This window comes from Nesoenas mayeri (assembly GCF_963082525.1).
Source record: "Nesoenas mayeri genome assembly, chromosome: Z".
Classification (NCBI taxonomy): domain Eukaryota; kingdom Metazoa; phylum Chordata; class Aves; order Columbiformes; family Columbidae; genus Nesoenas; species Nesoenas mayeri.
Genome location: NC_137542.1, coordinates 45,468,093 through 45,487,030, shown reverse-complemented (window position 1 = coordinate 45,487,030; position 18,938 = coordinate 45,468,093). Strand labels below are relative to the sequence as shown.

The window sequence follows — 18,938 nt, the reverse complement described above, 5'->3', positions numbered from 1 at the left end:
AAGGACATATTGTGTCCTACTCCAGTTTTGGTTTAGGCATCTAAAAATACATCCCCAAGGTTTAAGAAAAACGCCCTAATGGATTTCAGGACCAAGAGCTTAAATATCTACTATGTATCTAAGTATATTTAAAATTCAACTGGCACTATACGTAAGAATGCCTCTTTCTCTCCTGCCCCAGACACTTAAATGCTGGCTTTTCCTAACTTGACAAATGTTCAATCTTTAACCTAAATAAAGGCATGCATAATAAGAAAACCACAAGTGATACTACGCATGCATAACTCACATTAACAAACTAAAGGTAATGTATTGAGAAATCTTGGAAAGCAGTCATGAAAATCAGTTTGTATTGTGCATTTATGAACTATGACAACTATGGATCTAAATGAAGAGAGACATAAGACTACAAAGTGAAAGCCTGGAAGGTGAAAGAGAAGCAAGTATGGCAGCAGGACAGATTATGGTCATTTTGGTTAAAAAAACAAACAGAAACAAAGTAAACAAAGCACTGAAAGATACAGTCATCTTGGTCACCAGTCAAGGGGCTTACATTACTGGGGAACACAAGCCATTAAGGAAGAACTTATTTATTGTGTTGTACCAAACAACTTAACCAGAGAGCTTTTCGGTATGGAAACGTCTACCAAAAAACAAGATGTCAGGGCTGAGAAAAAAATACAATCTTTCTGTTACGCTGCTACTACCTGTATGTAGGTGCAATCAAGTAAAACAGTACCATTAGTCTGGCTGTAATACACAAAATGATGGTGATGTCACTTCCCTAGAAACTCTTAAGAAAACTTGTCTTAATTCCACAGGTAAGAACACAAAATTTTCCTTAAGAAGGTCTGACCATGCTGAAACACTAAATGATTAATGTTACATGTTTGCACTGTGGACTTTTGAAGTACAGTTTTAACAAATGTCTGACAAGAAAGGATTTTCTTGTAATCTTTGCTTATCCAAACTATCCACATTATCAAAATCACCTTTACCTTGGATAGTTCCAGGTTTGCTGGCATTTTCGAAGTCACAGACCTTCTCCCACTTGTCTCTCACTGCTTCAGGAGTCATTGGCTGATTCTTTCCTCTGACAATAGCACCCAACGATCGCTCCCAGCGCACTAATGAGACACATAAGCAAGAGAGTACAAGTAACAAACATTTAGTTTCTTTAGATCGTTTTCATTTAGGCCACTAAGTCAGTGAAAGAAAATAAAGGTTCTAAGTACTCCAATTTAACTCACCAGTATGACTTGGACTAAAAGGGCTCACTGTTTTTAACTAACATTTAGAGAAGGAACAGCACTCGTTTTAAATTTCAGTAAAGTCACAACAGACTGGCTGCTCTCTGAAAATATTAAGCCAGTTTTAGGATTCTGTCTAGAGAAAAATTGTAGCTAGAACGTATCTACTGACATTCTCTTCTTGTAGCTAGAATGTATCTACTGACATTCTCTTCTGATATGATTTTGGCTACTAATGGTTAGGAATCTTCTGAAAGTCTAGGAAAACTACAGGAAAAATGTGAAAATCACTATGAAAAATGTCAATACCCGTAGCCAGCATCTCCAAATAGTCCCTGAAGTTGTATTTCAATACTGTAACTTGAAAGAAATAGGTAATGCTAATGTGAAATCAGTTCTGGAAGGATAAGGACTTCCTAGATCACAACTAATCCTTAATCTCTCATGTTCAGTTTACTCTTAATCAGCCATAGACAATGAAAAAGGCCATACTGGTACCTCATTAACAACCTGGTTTCATTTTGAGGACCTCAACAGTAGCCATTATCATGACGAAAAATGGTATTTTCTTCTGATGAGAGAGGAGAAGCCACAGGTCTTCAGATGTAGTAAAACTCAACTCCCTTTGGAGAGCAGCAAGAGGTTTTACAGAGCTGCCCCAATTTGCTTAATCTCTGCAATATACTACCTGCGAAAAGCCATTCCAGTGCCACTAGAACACTTACAGTTAGTCTGAAATGCACAAAATCTTTATCAAGTGGGGAAAAAAAAAAAACCAAAAAAACCCCACAACAACAATAACAAAAAAAACCACATACACACACAAAAAAAAAAACCCAAAACAAAACAAACAAACAAAAAAAAACATTTTGGAAGAAGGAGGAACTACTTCTTGAATTAATGGCCCTACTTCCAACCCACTTGTGATACTCATGTAGGCTGAAAAGTCCTTGAATAGTTCAGGGAAAGAATGCTGATATTAGGTTCAACATATTTAGGAAAAAAGCTAAGACATTTCACACACTGAATTAAATTTTTCATCCCATAAACTCTCAGTATTGTCTGCAAGTTTTCTTTACATTTATATTTAAGCCAGTCACTGGAGTTACTTGAAGAAAATACTTAGCTAGCATAGCTACTGGTTATTAAGGCAGCTGATGGCCCCAACATGTTAATGCGTACCACTAGTGTTTTTATAGAAGTATTTATAAAGGTGAAAAGCAATTAAAAAGTAGCTTGTTTACCAGCATGTGCTACTTTTATACCATGAAAAACTGAATTCTCAAGAAAAGGCAGCAATGTATACTCAGGATCAAAAATGAAGATTCTTCTAGACTTCAATTATGCCCTTGGGACCCAAGGGTTAAGGTCACTTAGGGAGATTTTCAGTGACTGTTAATCAGCTCAAAGGCATAACAAAGCACGTACTTAATTTACAAGTTTCCCCCATGCATAGTGAAATCTGTGACTTCTACTTAAAATAAGCAGTCTCCTCAGAATCCTAGACTAATCTCTCCCTATACAAAAATGTCTTGAGCAGAAGTTAACTGCAAAGATGATTTGCATGCTTTTGTTGTCAATTAAAAAAAAAAACAAACAACAATGCAACATAAAGTACTTACATTTTCCAATCCATCCAGCTCCCACCTGGCAAGAAAAAAAAATTATCAGCTTACCGCATGTTACAAAGCAAAGTTTTGGTAATCTAGGCAAACAAAACTGTATTTCAGAACAAACTCAATGTAATAAAAATTTCTGAACTACTGCTGACTGTATTTAACAGTTTAATGAAGCACTGGAACATAGGCAACATAAAACTCCAAGAACAGGAGAACAGCTTCCATGCAATTTGTAAGACAGCAGTTTGATGACACTACCTATAATGTATTCTACAACTAAGTAATTAATCCTTCCTGCAAGCTGCTTTTGTCATTTGAATGACTTAGAAAACAAAAGCTTCTTTTGAAGTAGTTGCTTTGGTACCTATTAAAACTTACAAGGGTACAACAATACGAATTGTAACAATCAGATCAGTAGTATTTTGAGGACACACCAAAATACGACAAGGTTGTTACTGCCTGATGGATACAGCACAACAGGGTCAACATGTCTTCTGTCTGTGCTGAGTATGTAGTATCTCACATAATCTTTTTGCTGAAACTGAATGGTTAAAGCTGGACAGGCTAGAGCAAATGATTGATTTCAGGGAAAAGCAAAAGGAGGGAAGAAGGGGGAAGACAGAGAAAATAAAAAAGTTACCTCAAACAGACTGCCGTTCTCCGCACAGCTCTCGTGGCAAAGCCAAACAACTAGAGGAGCAACATACTCTGGTTTGAAAGCATCAATCAGATCTAGAGCAAATTGGAGGGAGGTATCATGAAACAGAAATACTGTAAGATTTCACCAAGTCATTCTAATTCTAACACTTTCTGATGACCAGCAGAGCCCAAGCGAATATAACCAACAGTGTTCTGGCATGAAAAGAAAGGACAAATGAAATGAAACATTTGAAGGTTCATTAAATACGGACAACTCATGAGACATGTGTATGCCTCCAAACCCAGTGACATTGGTTCTCAGCCAGATAGATGAAAGACTGTCTAAATACTGGCAACACCATAATAGGCAGACTGCAAAGGCAGGTACCTTCCTAAATTTCCTCCTGACAGGTAGCCTGAAACTAGGATGAGCCAGCTAGCCATAATCATGACAGAGATGTACCTGAGCAATCTCCCTTTTAATTTGCTAGTCAGTTATAAAGAAAAGACAGTATGAAAAGAATTACAGCTGCTGAATATTTTAGAAACATCCCATTTGGAGATGCTTATGTTTCCAAATGAGATATGGAGAATTACCAGCCCTGCTAAATTTATATATCAATTGTATTTTGGGATTTTCATTGTCATCTGGCAAAAAGATGTAAACTGCATTTAGAGTTCTAGCAAGAACAAAACTAAGTGAGACAAGCTGAACATAGACAACTGTGGCAATGCTAAAGCATAGTTGCTTGCAGACACCTAAAGATGAACAGGAAAGTAATGACTAGGACAAAAAAAATAATTTGATAAGACATATGACAATGTTTTTAAAGTTCTGGTGTCCATAGCTTCTAAGAGTATATGAAAACCTGGACCGGACGGAGTTGAGCTAAGAAATCAATGATCAGAACTTTTACTATCTCACGGGGAGACCAAAGGACCTCATTCATTTTAAAATTACTCAGAAAGAAAATCAGGGAGTGGTTTTATCACTCTGTGTAAATATCTTCAGGAAATTTCAGCTACTGAGCACCACTTTACACTTCAGGAACTGACAGGTGCAAGCTTAATGCATTTTACTCTCCTGTGAGCAATAAATCCTTGGAACCTAGAACGTATAGAGGTGCTAGACTTCCTGATCACTTGGACTACTTAGACCTAAGGCACAGTACTTTACACAGAACTCATTAATCAAACAAAATCATTCATTCAATCCATGCATAACTGTATAAAATATATTACTCTTCAATATCTTGTATATCAGTTTGAAAATGTAATGATTCTCCTGGCTATGAATTCTGTTATCACTAGGGAAAAGAGGAGCAGGAGGGAAATTAAATAGGCTGATTCTATAAGGCTTTCCTTTCACAGACTTTTTTTTTTTCCAATTCTTTTTGCTTTATCTGGTCATTTGCCAAAGTAATTAGTCACTCTGTTTATCCTAAATTTACACTTTACACACAGCTGTCTCCTACACTGCCCTTTATACTGACCTCCCAATGCAGTGCTCTGTCAAAACCTGTTAAAGAATTTCAAGACTAATTACTGTGCAATAAAGAAAAGTACAATGTATTAGGCAGTTCAGTTCATTATAATCTTCCACTGATCATGGGACGAAGTACAAATAGTGTGATGTGCAAAAAAAATGGTATTTTGCAATTAGATAGTATTATAACAAGTGTGAACACCTTATGCACATACTTGACTACACATCTGATGAAACAAACAAGCTTTTCCACTACCCTAGGAAGATCTTGGAAGAGACCACAATCAAAGAGCTTTGCCACTTAAAACGGCTTCTGTGAATTACAAAAATTGCTTCTTATTCTTGTTTCAGAATTTCTTACAACAAAACAAGTAAGTTGACAGTTCAGAGACAAAAAGACAGCAGGAGTAACGAATGAGCAGCATTTGCAGTGTAAAGGATATGCATTTTCTAAGAGACAAGTAAGTTCCCTAAAAAATATCAGTACATGTGGACCTTAAAAGATTCACCTTGTGGCATGACAGTCTGGGTCAGCCTGGATCCAGCAGTGGGTGCAATTGTGTTGCAGTGGATGTTATACTTCCGGCCTTCAATTGCAATTGTGTTTGAAAGACCCAAAAGGCCAAGTTTTGCAGCACTGTAGTTTGCCTGACCAAAGTTTCCATATATTCCAGCAGCTGAGGAAGTCATAATTATTCTTAGGGGAGAGAAAAAAACAAACAAACAGATGCCTTTTTTGTGTTTGACTGATAGAAAACATCTGACAAATCGTGAAGTATTGTCATAGTTGCAGAAAACTAACAAAAGTTGTGAGCCTTTTTGATTTATACTACAAAACTAGAACTGACGTTTTGTAATAACAGTGTACAGTATAGGGAAAAGTGTGTGCATGTTCTAATGGCACTTTAAGTAGCGTTATTCTTATAACTAACGGCTTCAGTGGTCAGAAGAAAATTATTTTATTCAAAATTACTTTACCTTAATATCTATCTGGTAACATGTGAAAACGCACTCTTACAGAGCTCACTTTCAAAGAATCCTAATGCGTGTTAGGGACATAAAGGAAGAAGATATCAAAGTCTTTCCCTTTGCTGTCCCTTAACATTACTGCTGTGAGATGACTGCTCACAAGAAGTTCTAAAACCACTGCAGTTCATAGCTGGTTTGATGAAAGAAAACATTGTGCTGCGTGTCTTCTCATAAACTGGAATTCAAAAGGAAAGGGTCTACACCCTCACTTTTAGAAGATGACTTACCAGGATCTGTTCCAATCTACTGTAAACACACTGCATAGCTGGGATCAAAATTTATTTCATTTTTGTTATTATTTGACTCACAGACAATAATCCACAGCTTTTAATCTAAATAAAGAGATGTGTTAAAAGTACTAACTCAACATGATCAAGATGAAAAAACCTGCAAAACCAATACAAAGCAGGTATTTTGCAGATGGCACAAACCTATACATAAACTGCAGAAGCACTCACTACCATTGTTACCTAAGCAATTATGGAAAAGGAGCCAAGGGAAGCATTTTCCTAAATGGATGTAACTCCTAGACTTTAGCCATATATTCTGCCTGCTGATCTCTTCCCTTGTCCTTACAGTTTAGTTACTTGGATGAGAATGAATGTTGGTTTGGTCACAGAAAGATAAAGCAGCTCACACAGCTTTCAACATGTGGGTATGGTTGTTAAGATTAGTACAATCATGTCAGTGTTTTGGTAAGGAAAAAACAACAAAAGACAAGAAATGTAAAGGTTTGAATTCACTGCACTCTTTAGGTTAACAGTAACACATAGCAAAATAGATTAGAACACCCCGATGGCTTCTAAGACAAGTACATTTGTCCAAAGTGGGAAATAAATAAATAAATATAGTAAAAATATATTAAAAAAAAAAAACACAAAACAAAACCAAACAAACAAAAAATGCAAAAAACCTCCAACAAAATCAACAACCAAAACAAAAAAACAAGACCCACAAGCAGAACTGCATGTACTTGTCCTTTCAATTAGAAAGAGCAGGAGAATAAGTCTTTGGACTTGCAGTAACATACATGTAGCAAACATTTCTGAACAGTCCTCATGAAAAGATATGGTATTTCTGCAACTCTACAGCACCTGTCTCAGATACTTGCATCGACATGGAAAAATCCTTTAAACATTTGGCTGGAGAGACACAGAGTGGGACAGAACTGAAACAATGATGGCTTACACATTTAGACTGTTTTGTTTTGGTTTTTTTCCCTCATTGCAGGGATAGTTAAAGAAAAGGACACAAAACTCCTACTTTACTGTCAGGGCATGCATCAGTCTGCTATACCCTACTGAAAAAAAAAGCACCAACAAAAAAATAATTTAAAAAAGATAAATTTTTACCTGCCAAATTTCTGATTTTTCATATGATTCCATGCAGCTCGAGTGACCAGGAATGACCCCCTCAAATGAATTTTATGAATTATATCTAGGAACAAATTAATGGCAGTTTAATAATTCCAGGATTTCATCTCCCAACTTGAAATACAACATCTTTTCTTCAAGACAAAAACTTCACTCACTGCACACTCTCAAACTGTTACTAAAAAAGTGTTGGGCATTTTATTTTCTTTTTTATTTTCATTTTTAAATGCCTGCCTGAACATACACTGATCATTTTTTCTGCCTCTTGGATGAGGCTCTCCTCTATAGAACTCACAAGCATTCAAACTTCCTGTGCTTAAGCACAATCAAACAAGGACTACAGAAGCCAGATCTTCTTTGCAGAAGTCTGCTCAACTGACCTATCACCACCTACCATCTCACTGAAGGTTGCCCCTGTTCTTCTGTCCCTTGGCACATCAGCTTTCTTTCCTCTGTTGTTAGTTCTGCGTCTTCTTTTATCCTGCTTAGCATTCAGCCAGGCAGTACTGGCACTAGGAACATGTTCTGCTGACAAAAACTACTGTGTGTGTTTCATACACCTCTTTTTTTGTATTCCACTCAGCAAGGAGGAGTTGCAGCTAGAGGCTTCCTTCTCCTCTGGAACTACATACACCTACCATGCATTGCAGCACAGATCTGGCTTGCAAGCTGAACCCAAGGCAGCTGAACACAAGCAGCTCACCACTAAGCTTTCAGGGCAAAAGGTAATTCTTTGATTAGGCATAGACAGCCTTCCTCACCTCTTCTTCTCTGTACCAATGGAAGGGATGTACCTTTCATCTTTCACACAGAAAGTACATTTTAAAGTTTATCTACTCACCCCAATCTTCATCACTTATCCGAACAAATGAACGGTCTCTTAGGATCCTAAAATGTGTCATCAGAACAAAACAAAAGAAACAAAAAAAAGATGAACAGTTGTTTACACAAAGTGACAGCCCCCAATCAAACATGAAAAAACCTTCAGGTGTACTCACCCAGCATTGTTTATAACAATATCTGCAAAAAACAGAAAATAAACTAAGTGAATACACTGATAAAATACAAGTTTGTTCCTATTTTTCTCCCATTTCTAAAAGTATATATGGACAATCAGAACACTGCACACATACACCATGTTACTATATTATAGCACCTTGTCTTGAATAGTGGAACTCTATCATTGGACAATAATTAAGACAAGACCAAAGACTTTGGTACAGGCAAGTCTCAGCCTGCCAATGAAAAGCAAAAAGCCTGGCAGAGACATACAGCTGAGAAGCACTGGCTACCTGGGAACACAACACCTGCAGGATGCAGCCATCCTGCACAGTTTCGCAGTTTGGTTTGAATTCCAGAGTGCTCTCAATTATGCCACTAACTTTGTTGCAGTAAGACCAAATGAACCGCAGTCATAGAGGCACTGAAGCAACCTGAATCAACAATTTTGTTGTGAAACATTTTACTCCTGTGGGCTTTGATCATATGTACTTCTAGCCATTTAACCCTGAGTTAAAAATCACATAAACTTCACAACCAACAGCGGCAATCATATAGCAAAAAGGAACATTATTGGTTAGATAGAATACCTCAAGCTTTTTTATTTGATTTGTGTTAAAGCATTTTGATCCTCACATAGGCAAAAGAGCTTCCAAAACATGACAGAGCATCTCTGACTCTTCAGCAACATTATTTATCCTACTTTTATGCAGCTAGTTATAAACCTTTATGAACTCTGCACTTTGAGACAGAAATTGTCAATCATTACTGAAGTACCAAAATTCTGAAGGGCAGGAAAACAAGAATACTGAGCCTTAAATTTATACTAAAAGGTACCAAAAAGGCAGAAAAGTTGCCCATTCAGACTTCTGGAAAGCCCATGATTTAGGTTTCACTGACTAAATGCATGAAGGGTTGGTAAGTTCCACTGTTGCCACAGTGTGCTTCATATATGTGTTGTTGATTGCTCTGTTTTTAATGGCTCTGGACTTGTAACAAAGGTACAACAATTAAGCAACTGTACCTATCCTCCCAAAAGCCTCAAGTGCTGTCTTCACAAGTTTTTCGCCATCTTCCACTGAATCTATAAGAAAAAAGTACAAAATTTGAATTAAAATGAACTGGATACACTGCACTTCCAGGATATTGAATGCAAATTTAATGGAGATAACAAAAATTAATTGCATACAATCCCAATACAAAATAAATTCAGATTCAGCCACTAGTTGCATGTGGTCTAAAGCAAAACCCACACAGTAAGTCTAAATCGCATAATGTTTGCCAGTGCAAGAAAAACAAGAAGCAAAACAAGTAAGAATCATCCATTCCCATTTTGTCTCTGACAACTGTAGATGGACAGTTTCTCTGTATCTCGATATTAGGAAAGCATATGAAAGAAAAGCACATTACTATATAAGTATTAATTAAAAATATTTTATGTACTTGTTTTCAGCATCTCTGCCTCCATATTCCACATTATATTCCACCTATTCAATTTATATGGGAGCGGCAAGCTGGCAGTAGTCCTTTATTAAGCATTGTCAACTTCTCATTCCACGGGTCCACTATTCCTACAGATAAAGCATTAAACTAGTCTGGAAAAGGAACATACCATAATTGGGTACTGCTTTCCCTCCTTTTGCTCTGATTTCATCGACCACTTTGTCAGCAGCTGAGGAGCTCTTGCCATATCCCTTGAAATCGCCTCCAAGATCATTCACTGTGCATCAAAAAGAAATGGATTTTTCATTGTTAACACTCAGACTTCATGGTCTCTCCTTTTCTCATTATCACACTGGAAGTTGTAAGGAGTATTAATAAAACCTGCTGCATCTGACTCCTGCTGAGTATCTCAGATAATTAGAGAACAGTAGGTCACATTATTATTTTTTCAAAGAGTAGCATAACATAAAGCATCAATTTTTAAAACAACATAGGAAACAACCTTTTTTTCTCTGTCCACTATGCATTCAATTTGCTTGCCCTTCCCAGGCTACCTCTCTAACCATGTTACTGTAGTTCAGAGATTAAGAACAAGATTACATAGCAGTCACAGGTGACTGATTCTAGTCTGTTGTTAAACTGCTATATAGCTACTGCATGAACACTAAAGAAGACTGGAAATACTTTGTTCCTGTTTAACAGAGTAGCTAAAATCTTACTAGTAACCTTAACCATGGAACAGAGGAAGTGGTCTCAACAGTGGGAGAAGAGTTGCTCTGGAGCTTCAGATCCTGCTCCTGCAGGATAAGAGGCCAACCTGACAGAGCTGCTTTGTTTTCAAGCTGCTTTCTATACTGGGACATGCATCATTAATGGTAGCTCCAGTGTGTCATCACCACAGTTTGCTGCATTGCTGTATTTGCATGTCTCACAGTTTCATAAAATTCATCACAAGAACATCCCAACCCGCCCCCCCCCCCCCCCCCAAAAAAAAAAAGCATACACACATTACATTTGGATAAAGAATCTTAAAAAACTGTAAGATGTTTAAATGGGTGCAAAATGAAATTGTAAGAAAATACGAATTTACTGTAGATTTACATGCAATATTGGTATTTGCTAAACAGTCTTCTGCTAAGTTGAACTCCAGCTTTGTGTCTTCTAACTTTCATAAAGTCCCAGAAGCCAGCCATAGAGAAATCCACAAAATACTCAAGATATTCTTGCTGGTCTTGATGCTAAACAGTATGCTGAACAGTATGCTGTATCACCACATAAGGAAATAAACACATATTGTGCTCCCCCTCCCCCCTCCCTTTTTTTTTAACTCTCCATGTAAAGAGGAACATAGCTTGCAGAACACTTGACAACACCATTCTCTATTACTCAGATCAAGAAAGTCTCATCTGGAATCCTCTATTCAACTTTGTGTGCAGCACTTCAAGAGAAATGGGGGAACAGTGCAGAAAATTCAAATGAGTAAATGAAAATGCCAAAGCCTAGATAAAGTGAGCCATGTAAATAATAGACAAAGAAAAGCCAATAACAAATCAAATCAGACCCCAAAACTGCCTAGCCTAAAGCAGGAAAAATTACAACAGAACATTACAATATGCTCAAGTACATTAACACACTGATGCAAAAAACAGAAGAAACAAAATCTCCAGGTTAAATAGATCAATATCTAAAAGTTCAAACATGCAGCTAGAACAATTCAGGTGAGGCATTAGGGAAAACTGCCAAGTGCAGTGAAGCATTAGAACAAGTAACAAGGGCAGACTGCTCAGTCTGCAACATCAAAGGTCTTTAACATGACATTAAAAGAAAACAAGTCAGGAACAGTACTAGGATTTCTAGTCTGTCCTAGAAAAGAAGAGTGGACTATTTTGTGGTAAACATTTTAACAAGATTAACTGAATGTTTTTGTATAGACATTACAACTCTTTGCCGAAGACATGCTTATATATGTTTATCCTTCACTTCAACAGTAATTTGCTGACAAAAGCTTAATTAAGCATTTGGGAAAATTTCCAGAGGCAGCAAAGCACCTTAGGCTGAGAGCAGGCACTAACATGGTTGAAGCAAGAATGAGTACACAAGAAAGAACAGAGTTACCCTAGGCTTTGGAAATTATAAAATAACTCCAAAAGTGTGATAGTTAAAAACAAACAAGCAAAAACTGATAAGCAAAATTATTTTAACCTCAAGCTTTACACCATATAATTTCCAGTTGAAAACTTTCAATATGCCCAATAGAAAAGAGCCTGAAAAAATCTGTAGCAGTTGCAACAGGCTACAGTTACAGTCTGAACCATAGGGAAGAATTTCTCAAAGACTATGAACGCATCATAAGCAGAAGTGCAGAGCAGCAGAAGCAAATATGTAGAATGAAATGGTGCTGACAACATGACAACTACAGTAGGTTTTATTTGTTTGTTTGTTTATATAAACAAGCTCATTTCTTGCTTTAGTTTGGTACCACAAATGAAGCACTCATTTGGAACAATTTAGGCGCACTGGTAAATTGCATCTTCCAGTTTGGTTTTCAAAGGAATTCCACTCATGCACTTCAATACCATCCCACAATGCAAACAAAAATGCAAATAGATACAAATCAGGAGAGATGCTTCAAAAGTATGACTCTAATCTAAACTGAAACAGCAACACAGAAGAGCCCCCCTCAGGTAGGCTAAAAAGGAAGAAACAGTAAGGTCTGGACATAATACAGGCTGCAAGACAAAAACAATCCATTCCCTTCCTCCTGCTTTTAACTTTTCCTGATGTGAAGCACACAAGAGATGAAGTGTGACAAAAAGGTGGCAGCAGGCAGCCTTCAGGTGACAAGGGAGATTTCCACTTAGGTCAAACTGGTCAGTCTAACCACACTGACAGCAACTCAACTCACTAGAAGGCTGTACATTGAGATGAGGGTGTGGACAGAAAAAGCTCCTATGCTGGGACTCACTGGTATTCCTCCAAGTAGAACATTGGATCACTGTTATTACACAATATGCCTTCATTTCCATAACTTAAAAAAAAAAAGGGGGGGGGAGAAATTGTTTTAAGTAAACAAGATATGAGTCTCATATCTGCTTTAGTTTAAAAAAATTCAAATCTTTACACAAGTAAGTTCTCAATTCTTTGAAGTCAGAATCATAAGAGAATAAGAGTAAGGAAAATAAATACAAGCATATAGAGGTAAATGCAAAGCACTGCTATAGGAAGTGGCGAAGTGAGGTGCAGTTACCTAAAGAAAACAAGAAGTTTTCCTTACGGACAGGTAATTCTAAACTTATTGATTTAGCTATTGTGTAATACAGCCCTGAGTTAAAGGAGTATTAGCCATGATCAGGCAATGTAATATATTTTCTTTCAGATTGTTCTGGAAAGTCAGAACATCACTAGCTACACAGAATCAATACAATTTGGGCTGCTTTAGTAACACAACTTTTGTTAAATAAGAACTTGAGATGAAGTATTAATGTTCCTAGTAACTAAGATAAATATCAAAGTTGGCAACTACCAGAAAAAAACACTAGTTTTTTTTTTTAAGTTGTCTACACACAGACATCTCACACGTAGTCAATAAAGTAAAGCCAAACAATTTTAATTAAATTTTGCAGACTAAGATTGGGATTTTTATAGAAAAAAAAAGCTATTAAAAAATAAATCAGTGAGCAAGTTATTGTCCATAATCTGTTTTAACCTTTAACCTCGAACTCATCAGTTTGTAGAAATTAATTCAGAGGAGGACAAATGTGACAACAACTGCCAGAGAGTGCCCAAGAATACAACTTAACCTTCGGAATCCGCTTATGATACAGCATTTTGCACAACTACATATTTCCTGAAGAAGGTTCAACCAAATGATTACAAAACTACCACAAATCCTTTACTAAGAGCTATTTGGCACTGTCATTGAAATCAGATGGCTCTTCTGTGTGATGTGCTGCAGAAAGCAGTAATGCATGTTCAGCACATTCTGTGTTTTCTGAGCACTACTTCTACCATGTTACATTCCAATAATTAGTTTCCTGGTAGATGGTACTAGAAGATACATATTCACATTTTGAAACAGTCATATTAGAAGTTTCTGAACAGTATTCACCTGATGCAACAACCTCTCTGGCCACAACTCACAGTAAAGACTGGTGTGCGTGGATCAAAGTCAAGTCCATGAAACAATCTGATTGAAACTGGCTTTTCAGCAAAGATAAGGCTTTGGACAAAGGTGGCAACTTGCTTCATAAGAAAATAAAGCTTAGAAGCAAAATTTAAATAGCAAAAGATAAGACAGAAAACCATTAAATAACAAAGGTTACTGTCAAAAAGGGCATGGACTGTTGAACGGGAACCACATGAAAAAGCAAAGGTTATTGTCTAGATTAAGTTAGTTAACATTAAACTTACCAACTACTGAAGCTCCTCTTTCCGCAAAAGCCAGAGCATATGCTCTGCCCAAACCTAGTTAAAAAAAATAAAAGTGAAAAAAAAGAGTCAATTTATCTCCTGGATCACAATTCAGAGAAAAAGCTAAACAAAAATGAATTCCATGAAAAAAAAATGCACCAAATCAACGGAAACACCTCTAAGTTTCAAAGTAAAACTCTATTTCCCCCAGCAGTTAAAAATTCCCTATAAGTTCAAAACATAAAAGTAAACATAAATTGTAGACAAGCCTCCAGTCACGAGGGAAAAAATAATATCCCTACACTTACTCTTCGGTATTGCACTCAACAGAACCATCACAGAAAGCTGTCTGCTGCTGAGTTTGTGCTTGTGATAGAAAAACACATTTGCAAGGCAAAAAGTTTAATGTCTTGATGTCTTTCAAGTTAATTAATTACATTCTAAGTGAATAAGATACTTCCCCGGTTAAAGTCAGTTTTTAAGATTTAAAGAAGAAACTGAACAAGATTTAACTGTAACTGAAGATGTACTGACAAAATCCCTCCTATTATTTGCATGTAAAAGAACCACTTAATATCACAGCTAACCAGATGCACTCATAGTTTACCTATCATAACAAGACTGTCACTTTTGCCTCACATACAAATGCTAGACTACAGCACCTGTACTCTAGCTTGGATTCTAGGTGTGCTATACAATAATTATTTGTTATAATAGATGATTTGCAGAGATACTATCCACTGTACCCATCAAAAGTTATTGAAATCAATTACCACAATCTTATTTTTCCATTCCAAAAGAAACTGAGATTTGAACCATCAAAAGATAATTGAAGTTGGAAAAAAATTCTCAGAGTGAAACAGTATCTCTTTGCCTCTCACCAAAACATTCAAACCTAGCTCTCAAAATCAAAAGTGAAAAAAAAAAATCAGAACTGTTTAGACTATTATTAAACTCACTAATCTCACACCAACAAATCAGAATTTTCCTTAAGACTCCTATGAGCGTCTGCAGGGGTATCACATGCAAGGTGCATTTACATCCACAGTCTGACATAACCAGAGTCCAAGAAAACTTTCTGTGTTTTGTTTTGAGAAGCCACATAACTGAGAAGTGCACAAACACCAGGCCATGTTGTATGTGCTGGTATTCTCAAGTGACAAGCAAAGACTAAATGTTTAAGAATCAAAACTAATCTTAAAATAAATAAATAAATAAACAAACAAACAAACAGAATTAGCTTGAATTGCATAAACAATGAAAGTACTGCATGACAGGCAGGAATAATACTTCATAAAGGATTTGCCCAACCTGATAAAGAAACTGGTGTATTTTTAGATGCCTGTGTATGTGAGAACAGGTCTCACTTTAAAACAAATTAGGGATTCAGATGTTTCAGATAAATTCTCAGCTCTGATCCAATTAAAAAATCAAAGCTGACAAACAATGCTATTAGCAGTAAAGTCTAACTACAGTGCTGTAAACTAAATAAAAGAAAAACAAGAATTACTCTGAAGTTAACAGGGCTTCCCTTTATTTTGGCTTAAATTTAATCAACCACTTATAAAAAAATCATGAAAGAACACATCCAATTACAGTGTTCATTGTTAACAAACCATTTTCAAGCAGCCTAATTCCAGAAGTACAAAGGACACTGTACTCTTGTCCATGCAGTGCTTTTTAGGAGTTATGTTATTGCTAAAGTGTCTTTATTGTGTTCAGGGAGATTTGTTATATAGAGAGAAGCACATAAATGTAGGTCTGGTAAAAGCTGAAAAGCACCATACAAAGATCTGGCCTCAGTTACTCTCAGGTTTGTTGTCTTCAGCTGATATGAGTGGACTGTTCAGTGCTTTCTACAAAATCCCACATTCTTGGCCCCTCTCTGCAAGACATTACATAATCTAGGCCCCCAAAATGTCTCCTCTGACTACATGCAGCTCCACAAAAAAAGAGCAAAACTTTACTGTGGAGAGGTAGCATCTTAGAAGATGGCAGAACAACGTGCTTTATTAGCTCACCACAACAAACTTTGCCTCTCTCTTGTCCACACTCACAGCTCACATCTTTGCTAGAAGTACCAAAGTAGGCAAAGGTCAATGCATGCATTCAGAGGAAGAAGACAAAAAAAAAAAAACAAACAAAAGAAGTAGCCCCACCACCCTGGCCAAAGGAAAAAAAAAAAAGCAAACACCAACACCCCACAACAAACAATCAATCCCACATCACAACAAGAAATACAAAAACATTTCCTGGCACAACCAAGCATTCCACTGCAGAACCACCTCCCCTGGGGAGGCCAGGCCCGTGGCCCAGCAAGAGCACAGGCCAACCCTTTTGCTGAAGAATTTCTCCCCACCCGTCCACCTCCCTGCTGCCCTCTCCCCTGTGACTTCAGGCTGCCTCCCAGAAGGGGGTCAGGGAAGGCAGCAGCGGGCCAGGGGCTGCTTTCTCCAGCCACGGCTGGAGCAAGACTGTGCCAGACCACACAGGTTACAAGCGTCCGTTGCTAGGTCCAAGGCAAAACTGGAAGGAATTAGTACAACAAAACAGTACACGGTGCAGGACATGCATTACTGTCTGGTTTGAAGTGGTGTGACCCTTCCGCTGTGTTAAAGCAAAGTAAGCACGCACCTGGAGGCTGTACTAACGTGCTAACTTTCAGGGGCACCCGGGCTCAAATCAAACTGCAGTGGCTACACAGCCCTGCAAGAAACACAGCAACAACCCCTGCGCAACCTCCGCGCTGTCGCGGTGGCCCTGATGCGCGGAGCCGGCACCTCACAGCGCCGCCCCGGGCCTGGCCTCCGCCGGCGTGCTGACCCCGCTACCCGCCGCAACACCTCTCTGTGCTGCGGGAGAAAAGAAAAAAGAAAAAAAAAAAAAAGGAAAAAAAAAAGTTTTTAACGAAATAAGCCCTCACGGGTGTCCTCGCCTGCCACCGGAGGGCATTGGGGCACCTGTCAGGGCCGCGTTGGCTGCCAAGTGCCCGCCTCGCCCGGCCTCCCGCGGGAAGCCCCGCCACGGGCGCAGCCGCCTCCTGCGCAAAAGTAAATCTCCGCCACACCGCACCCGGGACGGGGCTGCTCACCTCCTCCGGCGCCGGTCACCAGCACCACCCGCCCGTCAAACCTCAGCTCCCCCGCCATAGCACTCCGCTGCCCTGCGCCCGACTGCGCGACCGCCCCCGCTGGCAGGAAGGGGCGGGGGTGGCACGCCGCGCATGCGCGGCCCTGAGCCCACCGCCCTGTGGGAAATGTAGTCCCGCCCGCAATGCTGGTGCCCGCGGCGCTGAGCTGGCGGGAGGAAGGCGCCGCGGGGCGGGGGGGAGGCGGCTGTTTTTGGGCTTCAGCCCCGCCTCCCCATTGTGTTTCTGTACCTTTACAGGCACGGTGAGCTGCTTGTGAAATAACAAGGATTTGAACAAGCGAGCTTGTCAGTCCTGCTGTGCGGCAGGCACATCTCCACAGGTGCCAACAGAAGCCGCAGCAGGGCAGGGTGGATTTCAAGATCAGGTTGCCTGAATGTGGACATCGTGCCTCTATTTAAAGTTAATCATTATGTGGTGAGGGTTCTGTTTACTGCAGAACAATGTTAAGATTTCTCAAATAAAAGTGTGACTTAAAAGAGTTTGGTGGCAGGTTCACCCTGTTATTCCCTGCATGGGGGAAATCAGCCAAGCCGAATGCTGCTGACCTTTCCTCCAGGACCTGTTCACAGAGCTAAGTTTCAGGAGTCTTCTCTCCTGACAACCATTCACTCCCAAGTCTGTATTCCAGAACTCCAGAAGCAAACTTTCAGGCGAGTCCTGATAACCAGAGAGCAAACTTACAGGCAACAGAATTCACAGAACTAAAAGGAAAAAATAATTAATGGAGTAGAATAGTAGGAGGGCTGGCTCGAGCTGGGTAGCTGCACAGGGGTCCAGATAAGCAGAGAAAACCATAGATTTCTATATATTTACAGACCTTTAATGCTGTGATTCAGTCCAATAGCAATACTTTGTTTTGGGGTCTTCTTGCTTCTCCTTGGATCTTTTTCACTAATCGCATATGTGCCTTTGTTTTGTTTAGCTGTAGATATTGTTTATGGTCCACAGCCTTGCTGGTGCTGTTTTGTCTGAATAAATCTTTTTCTTCTCAGTGAAGTGCAAAACAGGCCCCATTTTGCAGATGTCTGTAATGTCTTCTTGTTAGCACTGAAGTTGATAACAAATATTAAATAATTATTAATTAATTAAACAATTATTAAATAATTATTCCCCAGTCAATTCTGTTCTTCCCAGCAAAGTGCAAACTGAACCTTATCTTGCAGGTGTTCAGTGTAGCTTGCAGATAGGCATAACTTTACAGCTTAAGATTTTGGGAAATCCAGCTTACTAAGTAACATGAAGCAGAGAATATATTAAAAATCACACCACTTTATACTTCTAGATGATTCATTATGTTTAGTATGCTTTTACATAAGCTAAATGATTGACATAAAACTTAAACTGGGTTCATCCACTGACCTGTGAGTAATAAAACCATTGCCATACAGTCAGCGTATTTAGCAGAGAGAGCTCAAAGTGGGCTCACCCAGGCTGTCATATTTATAGAATAAAGTGGTTGACTCGTAGTCAAATTGCATACAGTGGGAAAGGTCTGCACGAGGCTCCCTACGCCCACAACTTATTGGTGTTTGGTTGCCA

At 38.6% G+C, this 18,938-nt stretch overlaps 1 protein-coding gene across 2 annotated transcripts in view; it reads right to left on the bottom strand.

Moving 5' to 3' along the window:
* The window catches only part of HSD17B4 (hydroxysteroid 17-beta dehydrogenase 4), a 63,284-nt gene extending 45,698 nt beyond the window's left edge, over nt 1-17,586 (bottom strand). Inside the window, exons 1-11 of one of the 2 annotated variants that reach the window (XM_080362237.1) lie at nt 17,340-17,586; nt 14,249-14,302; nt 10,008-10,115; nt 9,420-9,479; nt 8,395-8,416; nt 8,238-8,284; nt 7,376-7,460; nt 5,504-5,691; nt 3,510-3,601; nt 2,873-2,897; nt 999-1,127 (exon numbers count right to left, since the gene is read on the bottom strand). In XM_080362237.1, the coding sequence (XP_080218363.1) occupies nt 999-1,127; nt 2,873-2,897; nt 3,510-3,601; nt 5,504-5,691; nt 7,376-7,460; nt 8,238-8,284; nt 8,395-8,416; nt 9,420-9,479; nt 10,008-10,115; nt 14,249-14,302; nt 17,340-17,397 (868 nt within the window). In that variant the 5' untranslated portion in view covers nt 17,398-17,586. Of the gene's footprint in view, nt 1-998; nt 1,128-2,872; nt 2,898-3,509; nt 3,602-5,503; nt 5,692-7,375; nt 7,461-8,237; nt 8,285-8,394; nt 8,417-9,419; nt 9,480-10,007; nt 10,116-14,248; nt 14,303-17,339 lie in introns of those variants that run through there. The other variant, XM_080362238.1, reaches the window with a different exon arrangement.
* Between the last annotated feature and the right edge of the window lie 1,352 nt (nt 17,587-18,938).